This window comes from Acinonyx jubatus, chromosome D2 (assembly GCF_027475565.1).
Source record: "Acinonyx jubatus isolate Ajub_Pintada_27869175 chromosome D2, VMU_Ajub_asm_v1.0, whole genome shotgun sequence".
In the NCBI taxonomy this organism is placed as follows: Eukaryota; Metazoa; Chordata; class Mammalia; order Carnivora; family Felidae; genus Acinonyx; species Acinonyx jubatus.
The window spans coordinates 71,353,777-71,372,291 of record NC_069393.1 but is presented as its reverse complement, the minus strand read 5'-3'; the positions used below and the strand labels follow the sequence as shown (position 1 = coordinate 71,372,291).

General features: G+C 34.7%; 1 protein-coding gene across 2 annotated transcripts in view; it reads right to left on the bottom strand.

The window, feature by feature from the left end:
- The window catches only part of CCDC172 (coiled-coil domain containing 172), a 68,268-nt gene that overhangs the window by 29,574 nt on the left and 20,179 nt on the right, over positions 1-18,515 (bottom strand). For both annotated transcript variants that reach the window (XR_008292399.1, XM_015071308.3), the window contains exons 4-5: positions 14,144-14,260; positions 12,814-12,979 (exon numbers count right to left, since the gene is read on the bottom strand). Coding sequence is in view for 1 of the 2 variants with exons in the window: in XM_015071308.3 (XP_014926794.3) it covers positions 12,814-12,979; positions 14,144-14,260 (283 nt within the window). In the remaining variant the exon portion in view is untranslated. The remainder of the gene's footprint in view (positions 1-12,813; positions 12,980-14,143; positions 14,261-18,515) is intronic.

Genomic DNA, 18,515 nt, shown 5'->3' with positions numbered 1-18,515 from the left:
TCTTAATAGTGTTTTTCAAATTTAAATCGAATGTAATTGTTTTTTCTTTTATGGTTCACGTTTCTGTGTCCCATCTCATTGCCTATCCCAAGATGGCAAAGATTTACTATTATGTTTTCTTCTAGAAGTTTCATAATTTTAGCTTTCATCTTTAGGTGTATGCTCATTCTGAGTTAATTTAATATGGCGTGAAGATTTAAGAATAATTGTTTCACAACAGATGTCCAATAGTCTCAGCACCATTTACTGAAAAGACTGTCCTTTCTCCCTGGAATTGCCATGCTACCTTTGTTGAAAATCAATTGACCCTCTATGCAGAAGGCTATCTCTGGACTCCTTCATTCCAGTGGTACATATGTGCCTATTTTTAAGCCAATGACACATTATCTTGGTTACTATACCTTTTTAGCAAAATTTGAAATCAGGAAGTATAGATCCCTAAATTTTGTTCTTTTAAAAAATTGTTTTGGCTATCCGAAGTAATTTGCATTTCCATATAAATATTAGAATCAGCATCCAAGGCATAATAAAATTTGATGGGATTTTTACTGAGATTCTCTTGAACCTATGATCAATTTGAAGAGAACTGTTCTATTAACAAAACTGAGTTTTCTAATCCATGAACATGATAGATGTATTTATTTAGGTCTTCCTTAATTTCTATCAGCAGTGCTCTGTGGTTTACAGTGTAGAAATCCCTGATGTCTTTTGTTAAATTTGTTTCTATTTGTTTTTTTTTTTATTCTGTTTAAATGGTATTTTTATTCCACTTTTCAATTGTTTGCTGTTAGTATATAAAAATTCAAGTGATTTTAAAACATATACCTTGTAGCCTATAACCTTATTATATTAACTTACTAATTTTGGTAATTATTTTGTAAATTCCTTATAATTTTCTATATAATCATGTAACCTTAAATAGAGGCAATTTTATTTTTATACTTTCTGATCTTTATACCTTTCCTTCTTCTTGCCTCATTGAAATGGTTAAAATTATTAGGACATCCAGGGCCATATTGAATAGAAGTGAGAAGAATGGGCATCCTCACTTCATTCTCAATCTTTGTGGAAAAGTATTTAATATGTCACCATTATGTATAATATTGGTGTTCAATATTTCATCATTAAGTGTAATAGTAGCTGTAGGCTTTTCATACAGGTTCTTTATTAGGTTGAGAAAGTTCCCTTCTATTCCTGGTTTTCTTAGAGTTATATAGGACTGTAATGATCCATTTACCAGTCTCCCTTTCCAGTCCTTTGCTATAGCTGTCACATATGCAAGTGACACACATGTAAACAAATCGTCTCTACATACATTATAAATTCCACAAGATGATATATTATTTGCTTTAAGCAATCATATGCATTTTTTAAAATCAAGAGAAAAAAATAGGTATTTATATTTCTTTATATTTGCAATTTCTGATTATTTTAATTCATTATGATCTGAGTTTCTCTCTAGTGTCATTTTTGCTTCTACTTAGAGGACTTCCTTTAGCATATCTTGTTGAATCATGATGGCATTGGATTCCCTTAATTTTTATTTATCTGAAAATGTCTTTATTGTAACTTCACTTTTGAAGGATATTTTCACTGGATAGACAAAATTTTCTTTCAATATTTTCAAGATGTTATTCCACTGTCTGCTTGACTTCATCATTTCTACTGACAGGTACATAGTCATTAGATTTATTGTTCTCTGTTTTCAAGATTTTCTCTTTATCTTTGGCTTTTCAACTGTTTGACTATTATTATGTGACTAGGCCTGGATTTCTTTGAATTTATCCAGTTTGGGTTTGCTATTTTCTCGAATATGTAAATTACTGTCTGTTAGAAAATTTAAGAAATTTTCTGCCATGATTTGTTCAAATATATTTTCTGCTAATTCTCTCTCTTCTCCTTCAGAGACTCCAATTACATGAATGTTAGACCTTTTAAAACTGTCCCACAAGTCCCTAAGTTTTTATTTTTTTTTTGTTTCATTTTAATTTTTCTTTGCTTTTCCAGATCGGACAATTTCTATCAATCTATCTTCATGTTCACTGGTTCTTCTGTAAGCTCCATTCTGCTATTAAGCTCATTTAGAGACATTTTTTTAGGTAATATTATCCTCATTTTATCATTTTTATTTTCTATTTTTATTTTTTAAATTAATTTATTGAAATTCAAGTTAGCTAACATGCCATGTAGTATTGGTTTCAGGGGTAAAACCTGTGATTCATCATTTACATTTAACACCCAGTGCTCATCCCAACAAGTGCCCTCCTTCATGCCCATCACCCATTTAGCTCATCCACCCACCCACCTCCCTCCAGCAACCCTCAGTTTGTTCTGTGTATTTAAGGCTCTGGTATGGTTTGCCTCCCTCTTTCTTTTTTTTTTTTTTTTTTCAAGTTTATTTATTTATCCTGAGGGGGGAGGGGCAGAGACAGAAAGGGAGAGAGAGAGAGAATCTTAGGCAGGCTTTGCACTGCCAGCACAGAGCCCAGCACAGGGCTCAAACCATGAACCCTGAGATCATGAACTGAGCCAAAATCAAGAGTCAGATGCTTAACCAACTGAGTCTCCCAGGCGCCCCCTTCCTCACTACTTTTATCTTATTTTTCTTTTCTCTCTCCTATGTTCACCTGTTTTGTTTCTTAAATTCCACATATGAGTGCAATCATATGATGTTTGTCTTTCTCTGACTTAATTTCACTTAGCATAATTCGTTCTAGTTCCATCCATGCTGTTGAAAGTGGCAAGATTTCATTTTTTTATATATGAGTAATATTCCATTGTACATACATACCATGTCTTCTTTATTGATTCATCAGTCAATGTATATTTGGGCTCTTCACATAATTTGGCTATTGTTGATACTGCTGCTATAAATATTGGGGTGCATGTGCCCTTTCGAATCAGCACTTTTGTATCCATTGTATACCTCGTAGTGCAATTGCTGTGTCATAGGGTATTTCTATTTTTAACTTTTTGAGGAACATTCATAATGTTTTCCAGAGTGGCTGCACCACTTTGCATTCCCACCAACGGTGCAAAAATGTTCCCCTTTCTCTGCATCCTTGCCAACGTCTGTTGTTTCCTGAGTTCCTGATTTGAGCCATTCTGACAGGTGTGAGGTGGTATCTCATTGTGATTTTGATTTGTATTTCCCTGATGATGAGTAATGTTGAGCACCTTTTCATGTGCCTGTTAGCTATCTGGATATCTTCTTTGGGAAAGTATCTATTCATGTCATCTGTCTATTTCTTTACTGGATTATTTGTTCTTTGGGTGTTGAGTTTGATACATTCTTTATAGATTTTGGATACTAACCCTTTACCCATTATGTCATTTGCAAATATCTCCTCCCATTCTGTCAGTTGCATGTTAGTTTTGTTGATTGTTTTCTTCACTGTGCATAAGCTTTTAATCTTGAGGAGGTCCCAATAGCTCAGTTTTGCTTCTTGAGACATGACTAGTAAGAAGTTACTGTGCCAAGGTCAGAGAGGTTGCTGCCTGTTTTCTCCTGCATGATTTTGATGATTTCCTGTCTTACAGTTAGGTCTTTTATCCATTTTTAATTTATTTTTGTGTATGGTGTAAAAAAGTTGTCTAGTTTCATTATTCTGCATGTCACTGTCCAGTTTTCCCAGCATAATTTGCTGAAGAGACCATCTTTTTTCCATTGGCTGTCTTTCCTGCTTTGTCAAAGATTCGTTGGCCATACATTTATGGGTCTATTTCTGGGTTCTCTCTTCTGTTCTATTGATTTATTTGTCTGTTCTTGTGCCAGTACCATACTATCTTGATGATTACAGCTTTGTAATACAGCTTGACGTCTGGAATTGTGATGCGTCCAGCTTTGGTTTTCTTTTTCAACAATACTCTGACTATTCAGGTCTTTTCTGGTTCCATACAAATTTTAGAATTGTTTGTTCTAGTTCTGTGAAGAATTCTGGTGTTATTTTGATACGGATTTCACTGAATGTATAGATTACTTTGGGTAGTATAGACATTTTAACAATACTTGTTCTTCCAATCCATGAGTATGTAATGTTTTTCTACTTCTTTGTGTCTTCTTCAATTTCTTTCATAAGCTTTCTATAGTTTTCAGCATACAAATCTTTTACCTCTTTGATTAGGTTTATTCCTAGTTATCTTATGGTTTTAGTGCAATTGTAAATGGGATAGATTCCTTAATTTCTGTTTCTGCTGCTTCATTACTGGTGTATAGAAACGCAACCAATTTCTGTACATTGATTTTGTATCCTGAGACTTTGGTGAATTCATGTATCAGTTCTAGCAGTTTTTTGGTGGAGTCTTTTGGGTTTCCCATGTAGAGTATCATGTCATCTGCAAAAAGTGAAAGTTTGACTTCTTCTTTGCCAATTTGTATGTCTTTTATTTCTTTTTGTGGTCTGACTGCTGAGGCTAGGACTGCCAGGACTATGTTGAAAAAGACTGGTGAGAGTGGACATCCTTGTTGTGTTCCTGACCTTAGGGGGAAAGCTCTCAGTCTTCTCCACTGAGGATGGTATTAGCTGTGGGTCTTTCATATATGGCCTTTATGATGTGGATACATGTTTCGTCTATCCTTTCTTGAAGTGTTTTATCAAGAAAGGATGCTGTATTTTGTCAAATGTTTTTTCTGCATCTACTGAGAGGTTCCTATGGTTCTTATCCTTTCTTATTAACGTAGTACATCATGTTGATTGATTTGTGAATATTGAATGAGCTCTGCAGCCCAGGAATGAATCCCACTTGATCATGGTGAATAATTCTTTTAATGCACTGTGGAATTTGATTTGCTGGTATCTTGTTGAGAATTTTTTCATACAGATTCATCAGGGATATTGGCCTGTAATTCTCTTTTTAGTGGAGTCTTTATCTAGTTTTGGAATCGAGGAAAAGCTGGCTTTATAGAATCAGTTTGGAAACTTTCTTTCCATTTCTTTTTTCTTTTCTTTTCTTTTCTTTTCTTTTCTTTTCTTTTCTTTTCTTTTCTTTTCTTTCTTTTTTTGGAACAGTTTGAGAAGAATAGGTATTAACTCTTCTTTAAATGTCCGGTAAAATTCCCCTGGGAAGCCATCTGGCCCAGGACTCTTGTTTGTTGGGAGATCTTTGAATTTTGATTGAATTTCTTTGTTGGGTATGGGTCTGTTCAAATTTTCCATTTCTTCCTGTTTTAGTAGTTTGTATGTTTCTAGGAATGTGTCCATTTCTTCCAGATTGCCCAGTTTGTTTGCATATAATTTTTCACAGTATTCTCTTAAAATTGTGTTTCTGTGGTGTTGATTGTGATCTCTCCTCTTTCAGTCATGATTTTATCTATTTAGGTCCTTGCTTTTTGATAAGTCTGGCTAGGGGTTTATCAATTTTGTTTATTTTTCAAAGAACCAGCTCATAGTTTCATGACCTGTTCTGCTAGTTGTTTTTGTTTGTTTGTTTCTATCATTTATTTCTGCTCTAATCTTTATTATTCCCCCCCCCCCTTTTTTTTTTTTTTGCTGTATTTAGGCTTTATTTGCTCTTCCTTTCTGAGCTCCTGTAGGTGTAAGGTTAGATTTTGTATTTGGGACCTTTCTTGCTTCTTGAGATAGGCCTGAATTGCAATATACTTTCCTCTGAGGACTGTCTTTGCTGTATCCCAAAGTGTTTAAACTGTCATTTTTCATTTTCATTTGCTTCCAGGTATTTTTTTTTAATTTCTTTAATTTCCTGGTTAACACCTTCATTCTTTAGTAGGATGTTCTTTAACCTCTGTGTATTTGAGGGCTTTCTAAATTATTTCTTGTGGTTGATTTCAAGTTTCATAGTGTTGTGATCTCGATCTTTTTGTACCTGTTGAGGGCTGATTTGTGATCCAGTATGTGATCTATTTTGGAGAATGTTCCATGGGCACTCAAGAAGAATGTGTATTCTCCTGCTTTAGAATGAAATGGTTTGAATACCTGTTAAGTCAATCTGGTCTGGTGTGTCATTCAAAGTCATTGTTTTGCTTGGATGATCGGTCCATTGTTGTAAATGGGACATTAAAGTCTCCTACTATTATGGTATTATTATCAATGCCCTTATGTTTGTTGTTAACTGATTTATGTATTTGGGTTCTCTAAGTTGGAGGCATAAATACTTAAAATTGTGAGATCTTCTTGATGGATAGATGCCTTAATTATATAATGCCCTTCTTCATCTCTTGTTACAGTCTTTGTTTTAATATATAGTTGACGGGTAGATGTTTTTCCATCCCTTCACTTTCCATCTGCACGTTTTTAGGTCTAAAATGAATCTCTTGTAGGCAGCATATAGACGGATCTTATTTATTGTTTGTTTGTTTTTGTTTTTTTACATTCTGATATCCTATGTCTTTTCACTGCAGCATTTAGTCTATTTATATTCAGAGTGATAATGAAAGATAAGAATTTAGTGCCATTGTGTTACCTGTAGAGTTGGTGTTTCTGGTGATGTTCTCTGGTCCTTTGAAGTAGCTGTTGCTTTGGTCTTCTTTTTTTCTCCACTCAAAGAGCCCCCCCAAAATTTCTTGTAGGGCTGGTTTAGTGGTCATGAACTCCTTTAGTTTTTGTTTGTTTGGGAAACTCTTTATCTCTCCTTCTATTCTGAATGACAGCCTTGCTGAATTAATTTAGCACATTTAATGTTTCCTGCCACTCCCTTCTGGCCTGACAAGTTTCAGTGGTCTGCTAACCTTATGGGTCTACCCTTGTAGGTTAAGGACCTTTTGTCCTTAGCTGCTTTCAGACTTCTCTCTTTATCTTTGTATTTTGCAAGTTTCACTATGATATATCATGGTGTTGACTTGTTTTTATTGGTTTTGGGGGTAGTTCTCTGTGCCTCTTGGACCTGAATACCTGTTTCCTCCCCCAGATTAGGAAAGTTCTCAGCTATAATTTGTTCAAATAAACCTTATGCCTCCTTTTACCACCATTCCTCTTTTGGGATTCCTATGATATGGATATTGTTTAATTTTATGGAATCACTAAGTTCTCTAAATCACCCCTCATGGTAAGTTTCCTTTCCCTTTTCTTTTTAGCTCCATTATTTTCCACAATTTTGTCTTCTGTATCACTTATTCTCTGCTGTTTCTTCAACCCTCATTGTGACTGTATCCAGTTGGTTTTGCATCTCAGTTATAGCATTTCTGATTTCAGCTAATTTTTAGGTCTGTGATCTCTGCAGCAAGGGTTTCTCTGGTGTCTTCTATGTTTGTTTTTTTTTCAAGCCCAGCTAGGAGTTATGACTATTGTTCTAAATTCTTGTTCAGATATATTGCTTATGTCTGTTCTGAGCAAGTCTCTGGCTGTAATTTCTTCTTGACCTTTCTTTTGGGGAGACTTCTTCTGTCTTGTCATTTGGCTAAGTTTCTGTCTTCTACACGTTTTAAATGCTTGTTATATTTCCTGAACCTGAGAGTAATGCTATATTCAAAAGGGCTCATACACTTCAGAACCTGGCACTTCAGGAAGTGTTTCTGATGTAAGCTGTGTGCACTGTGCTGTTGTGCTTTGCCTGCTTTTTCCCACTGGCCAGTACTCCACAGAGTTCTTCCTTACTTGCTGTGTGGGGTGTTTGGACCTTTAGGTGAGCTTTCATTTGGTCATTAAAATGTGCTTTAATTTGTTTGGAAAAAAAAACGGAAAGAAAACCCTGATCCCCAAAAAAGATAAAAGGAAAGGGAACAACAACAACAACAAAATGTAAAAACAACAACAACAACAACAACAAACTATAAGGCTGATTCCAAAAAAAAAGAAGGGGGGAGGTAAGAAAAGAAGAAAAGAAAAAAGAAAGAAAAAAAAGAAGCTTGATCCTAAAAAAAGAAAAGGAAATTTAAAAAACAAACAAGACACATGAACCTGATTCCAAATGAAAAAAAAGAAGAAGAAAGAATAAAAGTAAGTCTGATCCTGTTTCCACCAGAACTGCAGATGCTGTTTTGAAGCATTCAATTTTCAGTATACTTGGTTCACGCAGGGTGCTGGCTGCTCTGGTCTTCTGGAAGAGAAGCCTGCTGCATTGGCTCAGCATCAGTCTTACCTCAGTGAATAAGTGGTTGCCAGGCATAGGGGGATAGGATTTGGTGTAAGTGGGTCCCACCTCCACTGGGGGCCACTGTGTTGCACTCTGAAGTCCCGTCTTGTTGATAATGGGGGGGGGGAAATGGCACCACCTCAATCTCTCATCCCTTGGCTGGGGATGTCACACCCCCTACTGTTCAGGCAGCCCTCACAGAATTGTGAGGGCAGTCGACTCACCCTGCACCACAACTCTCCTGCATTTTTTCTTTGGTGTGAGGCTGGGATTCAAAACTCAAGTCTTAAAGTCCCTGGCTCTTCAGACCCAGCCCCCTTCTCTAGAATAGAGTTTCTCCACACTGTGAAGTTCTTTGCCCCTGAAAATCAGGCCCACACCTGTGCAATCTGTGGAATCTATGGTATAGCACTGCTAAAAGCAGCAAAGGTTGTATTCCCTCTGGGTGCACCTCTGTCCCCTACTGTTGAAAGGGCTTTTGCCGGCACCTTCAGGGTCTTTTGTCCTTGGGGAGGCAATATACCCTCTTCCAAAAGTACTCCAGGAAGGGAAAGTTCTCTCTTAATGCACCCCAGAGATCTCTACACCATGCTTTGCAGTCTGGGGCCAGCTCCCTCCCCGCAGGAGCTTGCACCACAGCTCCACTCTGGAGAAAGGCACTTCCAAAGCCTCAGATTTTGAGCTCTGAAGACCGTTTGCAAAAAGAACCCTGCAACACTCAGTACTTCTCACTCCCCAGTCTGTTGTCCACAGAGGTTTTCTTCTTGTGCAAACTGATGCCGCACTCTCTTAACCCCTCTTAGTCTCCCTTTTGTCTCTCCATGAAAAGGGTTCAGGAGTGCTGTTTTCCTCTCCCCCCAATTCACTTCTATGTACCTCGCAACTACCACACTGTCTCCCTCCAACCTTGGAGATCCTTCTGCCAGTCTGCAGATCGACTTCCTGGGTGTTCTAAGTGATCTGACCTCAACACAGCTGAATTTGAGGGACTAGGAAAGTCCAGGGTCCCCCTACTTCTCCACCATCTTAACTCCTCATTTATCAGTGACATTTTTATTTCAGATAATGTATTGTGACATTCTAAAATGTTCTTTTTTTTTTACATTTTCTATTTCTCCACTGAGATTACCTGTCTTTTCATCTGTTGCAAGTGCATTTTCCTTTATTCATTGAGCATAGCTCAATAATAGCTGCTATATAATATTTGATAATTCCAATATCTAGATCACTGTGAGTTTGGCATCTCATGGTTTTCTTCTGATACTAGGTCACATTTCACGGATTCTTCAGAGGTCGAGTGATTTTGGATTGCATCCTGAACATTGTGAATATCATATTGTGGAGACTTCTGATTTGTTTTGGTAATAGCCATCCTAATAGGCGTGAAGTGGTATCTCATTAGGGTTTTGATTTCCATTTCTCTAATGACTAGTCATGTTGAGTATCTTTTCATGTGCGTACTGGCCATATCTTTGGAGAAATGTTTATTCAAGTCCTTTGCCCATTTTTTAATTGAGTTATTTTCCTAGTGTTGAGCTGTAGTTCTTCATATAGTCTGGACACTAAGGGAACTTGGCAGACTCAGTTGATACAGCATGTGACTCTTGATCTCGGGGTCAGGAGTTTGAGCCTCACATTGGGTGCAGAGACTACTTAAAAATATTCTGGATATTAATCCCTTATCAAAGATAGGATTTGCAAATATTTTCTTCCATAAGAAAACACAACCCATTATTTCTGAGAGTTTTGTTTTTATTCTCTTGATAGTGTCTTCTGATATACAAAAGATCTTTATTTTAATGAAATACAACCTATGTATTTTTTTCTTTTGTTGCCTGTATTTTTGGTATCCAAGAAATCATCTCCAATTCCAATATGACGAAGTGTTTCCTATATGATTTCTTCTAAAAGGTTTATTGTTTTACTTCATAAGCTTAAGACTTTGGTCCATTTTAGCTAATTTTTGTATATTGTGTAAGGGAAGGGCCTAACTTCATCTTTTGCATGTGGTATCTAGTTTTCCCTGTACCATTTCTTGAAAAGACTGTACTTTTCCATTGAATAGTCTTGGCACTCTTATTAAAGGTAATTTCACCACATACATGAGGGTTTATATTTGAGTTCTCTATTCTATCCCATTTTTCTATATGTCTGTCCTTATTCTAGTACCACCATTTTGATTACTGCAGCACTTTAGTAAGTTTTGAAATCAGAAAGTGTGAATCCTCCAACTTTATTGTTCATTTTTATTTTTCAAGACAGTTTTGGCTTTTTGGGATTCTTTAGGAATCTATATGAATTTTACAATGGGTTTTTCTATTCGCGAAAATAATGCTGTTGGAATTTTGCTAGGGATTACATTGAATCTATAGATCAGTTTGGGTAATAATGTCATTTAACAATGTTAAGTTTTCCAATCCATGATATGGGATGTCTTTCCATTTACTTAGGACTTCTTTAATTCCTTTGAGCAAAGTTTTATATGGTTTTCAGCACACAAGTCTTTCACCTCTTTGGTTAAATTTCACCTCCTAAGTATTTATTCTTTTGGATTTATTATAAATGTAATTTAAAAAAATTTTCCTTTTTGGATCATGTATTGCTCATACATAGAAATGCAACTTACTTTTCTGTGTCGATTTTGCATACTTCAACTTTGCTGTATTTATTTATTAGCTCTAGCAGGTTTTTGTGTGTGTGTGTGTGGTATCCCTAGTTGTTCTATATATACGAGCATATCATCTGGGCACAGACAACATTTTACTTCTTGCTTTCCAATTTGGATGCCTTTCATTTCCTTTTCTTGCCTAGTTGATTCGGCTAAAATTTCTAATATTATGTTGAATAGAACTGGTGATATCCATTACTTCTCACAGAAAGTTAGAGTATGTATCTATTTAACTTTATATTCTACACTTGTAGTTATCGAATAGTACACATCAATATCACCTAAGGGACTTATAAAAAAGTTATGTTCCCTATCCTCTCCCACAAAGATTCTGATTCAATAGGTCTGGGATGAGATTCAAACATTTAATATTTTTTAAAGCTTCCCAGATGTGTGCCTCTGTCCTATATTCTCTACCCAAAGTAATTCATCTCTGAGAACCTTATTTCCTTCATCTATAAAATGAGATTAAAAAGTATAATCACCACATTTTCTGAGGGCTTAACTATGTGCCAGGCAGCATTCTATGTGCTTCAGTATTATTTCATTGAATTCTCACAACAATCTTTGTTAAGGTCATTACTACTAACCCCCATCTTTACAGATGGGAAGGCTGAGCCAAAGAAATGTTAAATATGTTGCCCCAAATCACACAATTATTAAATGGTGAAATTCAGATTTAAATTAAATCAACATGACATTAGCATTTATAATCTTTAGGATGATGATGATTGTTATACAGTATAAGCCCAATAAATAGTAATTAAAATAATAGTTGTCACATGCAAAGAAAATAATAAATTATTCATATTGATAGCTCCAAGTCAATAAAAAAGTTAAATGTGTTTATTATTCTCCACCTACTAAAGCCATCAAAGTAAGAATACATTTTAGAAAGGCTTCCATTAAAAACTAATTTCCCATTGAATATCATTTATATTTTCATTCTCTATTTCCTCAATTCCCATTGACTCCAATCTATTACTACCAGTCTTCCTCTACTGCTCTACTCCACGATACTGCTCTTGACATCTGATCGTCAGATTAACATCCTATTTTGATTTCCACTAATTTGAGGAAAACATTTTTTGCTTTTGGTTTCCAAAATATTACTCTCTGCTGGTTCTCCTCTTGCCGTCTTTGACTACTCTGTCTCATTCTTCTTTCTTTTCCTAAATGTTATGCTTTCCCAGTTTCTGGCTTTGGTCTTCACTCCTCATCTATGTTCTCTCTACATATTTTCTCTGAATGAGGTCACAAACTCCTCTGGATTCAGTCCCAAGCCTAATACTCTAGCTCTGATCTTTTACTAGCTTCACAACCAAATTTTCCCTTGCCACTTGGGCATCTCCCTCTGTATATTTCATAGGTATCTCCAACTAAAAATGCCTGAAACAAAACTCAATCTTTTTGTCCAGAAAAGGCTATAGTTCCAACAGGCTTCTTTCTCTACCTCTGCTCTTCCTCCTGGTACCATATTCTACCCAATCTCTGAAGTTTGAAAACTATGATTCATCCCTGCCTTCCCCTATTTCTATTCACATTTATCAGTGATAAAGTCCTGTCATTATTCCTACACATCTCTTTAATTCACACTCTCTTCTCCTTGGCAATGACTTTAGCTCAGAATCTTATCACAGATTGCAATAACCATATAATGTTCCTGAAATGAAATTCTCCCCACTCCACTGTGTAACCTTGTTTCCTAGTTTAAATTGTACTGATGGTAAATGAGGATCACTGCACCAGTCCTATCCCTATTATAGCGTCTATCACATTGTACTATAAATATCTGCTTCCATATTTGATTGTTCCACTTTTTAGTTTTATATCCTGATGACCTAGAACAGTGCCTATCACGCAACAGAGAGTAAATAGATATTTGCTTCTTGAATGAATGACTAAATGCTCTTGTCACACTTACTTCTAAAGAACGTGGGACTGCGCAATAAAAGATACACTTTCATTAGGATAATTAAGAAAAAGGTAGAGGAATAGCTATGAAATAACCCAAATTGCTTGTGAAAAAGTTAAATTTCTAGAAAATCCATTGATTCAAAATAAGTTAGTTTTGTTAGTGGCAGATAGATAAATGAGGTGGTACTTTGTACTCATACCTCTTTTCAAAATGTTTGCCTGGTTTTCTAAGTCAGATATTTCAATCTGGACATTTTCTTTTATCAACAGCTCTCTTTTCTTTGTTACTTCATACTCATTATTGAAGTCTGTAATTTCCTTAATAAATTTTTCCTCCTCTTCTATGACTTTTTTCTTTGTAGCCTCCTAAAAAACAGAAACAAAAGACCAAATATAGATGTTAATTTGTAACAATATTTTCTTTAGTGATTTACAGTGCAGTCATTTGGAATTATTAACAACAAAAATATATAATTGTATATCCTGCTATTATTACAAAGTGCTTTACTCCTCTAGCAATATTAATAAAAGAGCTGAAGCTATTACATAATGACAACCAACTATTCCCATGTGGAAGTTTTATCCTTAATGTTTTGGGAGTATTACTGATGTAGAAATTCTACTATTTATCTTTGTATCTGTGTTTGTGTATTAAGCTTAGAGCCGTATGTGTCATTCTGTCACTGCAATGTGAAATTGGGTAAAATAACTAAATGTCCAAACGTGAAAATAAAAATCTATACTCAAAGGAATAACCGCTAAAGAAAAAAGACAAATAAACAAGGAAATCCAAAGAACCCTTTTTAAATATAGGTAAAGAAGGTAAAATTATATATTTATTTCCAATTCAGTTCTATGAAATAGCTTACATTCTATGAAACATCAACATGAAGAAGAAGTAAGAATTTCCAAGAACTCTGGGCAATGCTCGAACATAAATATTATTGTATTTTTCTATTTTTTCAAAGAAATGTCCACTGATTGTGAACTGCATTGAGAAACTGGCCATATCATATGTAACCACCAAATCTGTTGATTCTGAAATCAGATAAATATTTTTAGTATTTCTAAATATATTTTCTTTTGAAATGTCAATTAACTATAAGTCACATTCCTAAACTGGCCCTGTCATTTAAAACTACTGAGTCTATTGGTTCTGACTTAAGATAAAAAGATAAAAACTATCTTTTCACCAACATCTGTAATATGACTAAAGTGTGAACCTCTCTGTCTTTCAAAAGCATTAAAACCAAGGTCTCAAAGCCTGAGCAATTCAAATTAGTTTCACCGTTTTTTTAAATGCTTATTATAATTGCAAATAATATCTATATTGCATCCCTGCCAATAGAACTCTTTCAAACTGTATTACTCTACCAACTGGTTTTAAATAGCACTTAATACTTTCCATATCTGAATAGGACTATCTGCCAATATGCGTACAGATAATTTTCTAAAAGTACACCTAAGTATATTTAAATACTTTTCAATACAGTTAGTGAAACAGACATTTCTTAGCGGCTGAAGGCTTACAAAGGTTTGGAGAAGCATATTCCTCTGGTTTATAATTTCACTACACTGTCTTTCTAAGGCATTTTCATGAATCTTCCAAAGCTGTAAGAGGAAAGTTTTTTCAGAGAATTGCTGAACCTTTAAAATGAAAAAACAGAAATCAGAATGAAACAATTAGTCAGACATTTTAGGTGTCTTAGTTAATAGAACAGATCTGTATAGTGTAAGATATTTTGTATTACACTTAAATACAAAATAAAATTCACATTAAACATCGTATTTTATAGGTACTGTCACATATTTTTTATAAGTGTTCTATAATTACAAGTTTTATAATCTTTCCCCCCAATTAGACTATAGGCCCCTCAAGGGCAGAGAATGTGTTTTCTTTTTTCTTTCCAATACCTAGCACATTTCTTAGCTTAGGTACCAAAGTTTTTTGACTACACACACTGAAATCTGTTGCAAGACAGCTTGTGTTAAAGAACAAGTTTCTATTCTCATCATTTATAAGGAAGATATGGATGAATTAAACATGTATACAGTATGACTAATAAAATGAGATAAAATCTACAAACCACAGGAAAAACCTAGTCCCATGACTACAGTTATACTAAAAAAACACAAATCTGCTAAAGCCTTCAAATGCTTTTGTGAAATCATTTTTTTATTTTAGTACCTCATTTGGTTCTAGTTAGCAAAAGACATAATAACATTAATATCAGATATGTAACTATTATTTCATTTGAGCCATAAAGAATAGCATCTCCTGAGACCATGAATATTGAAGTGAAAGTCAGGAAGTTTTAATATATAAAAGCTAAAAATGATGCCAGACTGGAAATAATCTTTCCTCTATATTCAGTACTGGCCTTCATAAGAAAGCATCACTTTTAGTTTGGGGCTGTTCCCATCTCCACAGTGGAAAGAAAAAGGAAATAAATTCAATTTAAATTGCAGAAAGCAAGATTTACGGTAGCCATAAGAATTTCCTGAAGGTGAGAGACAGGGTGTGAAATCTCTGTCCCAGAAGATATTGAATAGTAAAGAGCTTAGGAATAGTCCAGTCCAGAGGCAAAGGGTTGGCCTGAAAGATATTTTGAAATGATATGGCTAAAATGTCCTGGAAATATTGGCACTAAAAAAGTAGCAGAAAAAAAGTAACAGGAATAAAACAGAAAATATGATGTTGCATATATGTAATATCATGGCACGTCTGCTCACACCTTCAGTACTTGGTACCGCTCTCATCAGCTCTATCTTAAGAAAGACATCAATCAAAAATGATGAAAGAGATGTAATTTTCATGACCAAAGAAACTCAGAAAAAATTGTTTTAAAACTGGGGGCAGGAAGAATGGGGCAGTTAGTTATTTTACTGTCGAGAAAGACAGAAATTAGAAAACATAAGGCCAGATCTATAAAATCATCTAGAAATTGGTCATAATAGCAAGCAAGAATACGATCATGAATTCTATTACATTTATTTAGAATAAGAAAATACTTCAGAGCCACTTACTATTTATTAGTAAATGAGAATGAAATGAGTTCCAGAAAAGTGAAATTCTTTAATAAAGGTAATATATGAATTATGGGCAAACTCAGGATTGAAAATCCAGATCTTTTGACTTCCTTTCTTCTAAATTATGACTAGAACTATTTCAAAGTAATAGAGATACTTCTGGAACTAAAAGGGACTTCAGTCTCTGACAATAGCAGAAGTTCAAAGTATGGAAGTTTGAGAAAGAGAAAAATGATCAGACCCTAATGAAAGAAGATTGCTTGCAGTCTACACCTACCTCCCAGAGCTGCTATTTTGGACAGTAACCATGAATGCCTGAAAAACTGCCAGGACCAAATACTGGGCTGGATAAATTTTGGCTTAAGCCAATAAGGTGTGTCAGGTATTATGCCCTTCAGAATCAAAATTCCTGAGTTTGGGTTGTTTCTGCCACTGATCTGTTGTGAAAGACTTTTGGTAAAACCCAAAGATGAAGAAAATATTACTTACAAGGTTAAAAAGTTTTTTAAATATGACATAACCAAATTTATTATTCAAGTTCAGAAAAGCCTTATGTTGAGAACTAAGAAATTAATATATTAAAGTGAGCTATTAGATAAGTTGGTATTTAATTGGAATATTTTACCACAATCTGAAAAATGAAACCTGTGTACCCCAAATGAAAAGTAAACAGCTATTCAAACAAAAGCTTTGTAAGAAAGATGTATCTATACATTTCCTCTTCCCCTAAATTCCTATGGGAATTATCATTTTGAGGTCTTTTCAGCTTCTTTGATATATTTTTTTAAATTATTGGCCTGCTTCTCCTCATCATTCCCCTCTTCTGTCTTACACTCTGTCTTTATCTTTTACTTCCACATTTTCCTCCTTAAATTAACCTTAAAAAGTCCTAGAATCAATAACTACAGAAAAATTACAGTAACACTAATTTTTAAATTTACTAGGGTCTGTGATTAAAACATTTAATACAAAAAGGAATTGGCAGGTAGAGGAAAGAGCCTAATAGAAAAAGAGGCAGAGTCTGAGAAAGCTCAAATCAGTAAGGTTAAAGAGGAGATGCCCACAATATGCTGATTCAAATGGTGAAGACAGCAATAAGTTAAGGTTGCAGAAGCTACACAGGTTTATTAATAATAGAGTTCTTCATATTTTAACGAAACCAAAAGGACAAAGACTTTTGGATCTTCCCAGTTCCTCTTGGCCAAGTATGTTGTTACTCTTAAAAGCTGAAATAGCTTTTCAAGGCCACCTATTTGCAGAATGCGTTTCTCATTATTCCTTTTGTTCTGTCTGTTATCACAACCAATCTCATAAACTATTTTTTCACATTCTTGTGTTTGAAAGCCAGACTTACTGAGGTGTAAAATTTAGGTAAATAAATCCAAATATAACCCCACACATATTGCTATGATCACAAGGTCATTTCACAGAATAAACCATCATCAGAAACATCTCTTTCATTATAAAAGTGATGGGTGGAGATCAAAACTTGAAAGATGCTGGAAGAAATGTGAAACTGTGACTTAAAAATAATTTTAACTAAGGTATGATTGACATATTATATTAGTTTTGAATGTACAACAAAATTATTTGATATTTATATACATTGCCAAATGATCATCAGAGAAAACCTAGTTACCATTTGTCACCAAAGTTATAAAATCTTATTTTTTTTTCTTATGAGAACTTTTTAAGATTTATTCTCTTAGCAAGTGTCAAATATGCAATACAATATCACTGAGTATAGTCACCACGCTGTACATTATGACCCGATGACTATTTATTTTATAACTGGAAGTTTGTACCTCTTGACCCTCTTCACCCGTTTTGCCCACCCCGCAAACTCCTCCCAGCTGGTAACTACCAATCTATTCTCTGTATCTCTTAGTTTGGTTTTGCTTTGTTTGTTTGTTTTGTGTTTGCATATAAGTGAAAGCATATGGTATTTGTCTTTCTTTGTCTGATTTATTTCACTTAGCATAATACTCTTCAAGGACCATCCATGTTGTTGCAAATGGAAACATTTCATTCTTTCTAATGGCTGAATACTATTCCATTATAGATACACACACACACACACACACACAGTAAAACCTTGGACTGAGAGTAACTTGTTCTGCAAGTGTTCTGCAAGATGAGCAAACATTTCTAATAAATTTTAACTTGATAAATGAGCCATGTCTTGCAGTATGAGTAATACGTGATGCCAAACGTCACATGATCACAACGGAACCAATGGTTCTTCTCTCTCTCTCTCACTGCAGAGGAGGAGAAGAAAAAAAGGCAGAGGAGTATCCTCACTTCAGATGAGATTAGGGATATGTGTAAAATGCGGGAAAGTGAAAAATCTTGTAGAAAAGCACCACCTGAATAAGGCTGTAGCAGTGTGAGCAATGAATCTGTTTCAGGACAATGCAATGTCACATTTCTATGAAATCCTCAAAAGGAGTCAAAAGCAAGTGTCATTGGATAGGCTCCTTGTTAAAGTTGCACAAAAAGAAAAAGATTCCATTGACCCAACAGATAGCAGCGATTTCATTAGGGACAGTGAAAGTCATCCTACACAACAACCCTCCTCTCTCTTGTCTCCCTCACACCAGCCACGAAGGTTTTCAAAGGTAAGTGCAGATTTATGTTTATTTTTCTTTATGTCTTTTATTTTCTTTATTATTATTTCTTTATTATTCTTTATTATTAATATTCTTTATTATTATTTTATTTTCTTTATTATTTCTTTATTACATTACAGTAATGTTATCATTCTTATATGAATACTGTTGGGTTGTGGAACAAATCATCTGAATTTCCATTAATTCTTATGAGGACATTCACTTTGATATACAAATGCTTTGGATTACAAGTTATGTTTCTG